This window comes from Marmota marmota, unplaced genomic scaffold (assembly GCF_001458135.2).
Source record: "Marmota marmota marmota unplaced genomic scaffold, marMar, whole genome shotgun sequence".
Lineage (NCBI taxonomy): Eukaryota > Metazoa > Chordata > Mammalia > Rodentia > Sciuridae > Marmota > Marmota marmota.
Window position 1 is genome coordinate 1 of NW_026002649.1, and position 2,248 is coordinate 2,248.

The window sequence follows — 2,248 nt, forward strand, 5'->3', positions numbered from 1 at the left end:
GATCCTCCTGCCTCAGCCTCCCCAGCTGCTGGAATGACAGGCGTGCGCCACCGCGCCCGGCTGCAAATCTTTTCTTTGGTCCCCCAAGCATTCCCGGAGTTAGGGTGAGCCCGTGACCCCATCTGGCTGACAGGAGGCAGAGAGTCAGGGAGGTTAAAGTCCTGCCCAGTGTCCTGCAGCTGGCCACTGCTGAACCAGGGGACAGCCTTTCATAGTGGGTGGAGGGGGTGGGCTGTCCCTGCCCGAAGGTCTAGCCGTCCCCCTACCCTCAGCAGCCCTGGGCCTCCCCCACCTCTCCTGGACCAAGCCTTTGAACTCAGCAGGGTTGGAGGCCATGAGCCTCTGAGCCTCTGTGAAGCCCAGCTGCACCGGGTAGTAGCCGCCGTTGAAGGGGTTGTGGCAAGATGTCTGGTCCGAACCTAGGTCCACCAGGAGCTCCTCTGTGGTGTCCAGTTCATGGACCAGGCGCTCCCTGGGGGAAGGGGTGGGTGGTCAGCTCAGGGCGGGTGTGGCTCCCAGCCTCGGGGGTTGGAGGCCGGGTTGGAGGCCAGGTTGGAGGCCGTCCAGAGAAAGTTGCACCCCGGTTCCCACCCATGCACCCCACCAGCAGAGCCCACCATCCCCTGGTGGGGACCAGTGGGAAGGCTGCCGGGGACTTGGGAGACGACAGGAACCATCCATCTTGAAAATATCTGATCGGCCGAGGGCCGCTGGCAGGATTGGGTGCGGAGGATTTCTATGGAGGAGTCCCTGAGGGTGCCCAGCCCCTCGCTCACCAGAGATCCACCACGTTGCCATGGTAACCGAGGCTGAGCACCTCCTTCTTTTTTCTCGCTTCCCTAGAAGGACCCCAGCACAGAGCAGATGGCAAAACCGAGCTGCCCACAGCTGCCCCCTACAAACTGGCACCCCTCCCCTGGGACTCGGTCCTCTGTTCAGGACACACAGTGTATATATATTGGACCCCTGAGCCCCGACCCCAGCCCTTTTTCTATTTTGTTTAGAGACAGGGTCTCGCTGAGTGGCTCAGGGCCTCAGCTAAGTAGTTGAGGCTGGCCTCCGACTGGCGATCCTCCTGCCTCAGTCTCCAGTCTCTGGGATGACAGGTGTGCACAACTCTTTACTGAGGGTGTAGACGGACTGTGCGCTAGACAGAGAGAAGCCGCTGGCAGCCAGACACTCCCTCTTCCTCCAGAGGGCGCTGTGGCACACACCTGTCATTCCAGCAACTGGGGAGGCTGAGGCAGGAGGATCGCAAGTGTGAGGCCAGCCTCAGCAATTTAGAAAGATCCTGCCTCTAAATTAAAAAAGGCTGGGATGTGGCTCCGTGGTAGAGCGCCCCTGGGTCCCCTCCATGGTACTGCCAATATATAAATATCCCTCCCATGACATGCCACCTGTGGCCGGTCCCCAGGCCACCCAAAGCAGCCCAGCTCCCTGCAGCTTCTCACCTGAGCCTCTGGATGCACTGGTCCAAGCTGTCAGTCACTTCCATTAGCCAGCCTTGCTGGTGACGTTTGACAAGAGCTGCTTTATCAACCTGGCGCCGTGAGACACAAGGCCACTCGATGACAGCTCCCTCTGGACGGCCTCCAACCCGGCCTCCAATCCCCAAGGCACGCCACCCTCCACTCAGAAGGTGCCCTCGCCCATGCAGACCACTTGCTCCTGTAACAGGCTCAGGAGACACAGCGAGGTCCCTGCATACTGTTCCTCCTTCCGTCTCCCTTCCCAGCAGAGCCCAGCTTCTGTACAGGGTGACCCCACACAGCCCCGGGGGACAATCCCACCCGCGGTAATCACAGAACACTAGCCACCGGTCCCCTCCTGCTTCCTGCGTAAGAACATCTGTGTGATCCAAGACCGACCAAGGAGAAAGAAGAAGGGGTTTCAGCCGGGCACCGTGGCTTGGGAGGCTGAGGCAGAAGGATCGTAAGTTCAAAGCCAGCCTCAGCAACAGCGAGGCCCTAAGCAACTTAGGGAGACCCTGTCTCTAAATAGAATGCAAAATAGGGCTGGGGATGGGGCTCAGGGGTCGAGAGCCCCTGAGTTTAGTCCCTGGTACAAAAAAAGAAAAAAAAAGGAGGGGGAGGGGGAGGAGGAGGGGAGGAATAGGAGAAGGAGAAGGAGGAGGAGGAGCGGGAGGAGGAGGAGGAGGAGAGGAGGTGGAGGAGCAGCAGGAGGAGGAAGAACAGGAGGAGGAGAAGGAGGAGGAGGAGGAGGAGGAGGAGGAGGAGAAGGAGGGAGG

General features: G+C 60.1%; 1 protein-coding gene across 1 annotated transcript; it reads right to left on the reverse strand.

Moving 5' to 3' along the window:
- Positions 1-26: 26 nt before the first annotated feature.
- LOC107135195 (urocanate hydratase-like) lies at positions 27-1,869 on the reverse strand. Its single transcript, XM_015477115.2, has 3 exons — positions 1,452-1,869; positions 777-839; positions 27-472 (listed from the first exon to the last, which is right to left on the reverse strand). The coding sequence occupies exons 1-3, from the start codon at positions 1,493-1,495 to the stop codon at positions 154-156; spliced, it is 426 nt and encodes a 141-aa protein (XP_015332601.1). The 5' UTR covers positions 1,496-1,869; the 3' UTR covers positions 27-153.
- Positions 1,870-2,248: the final 379 nt, after the last annotated feature.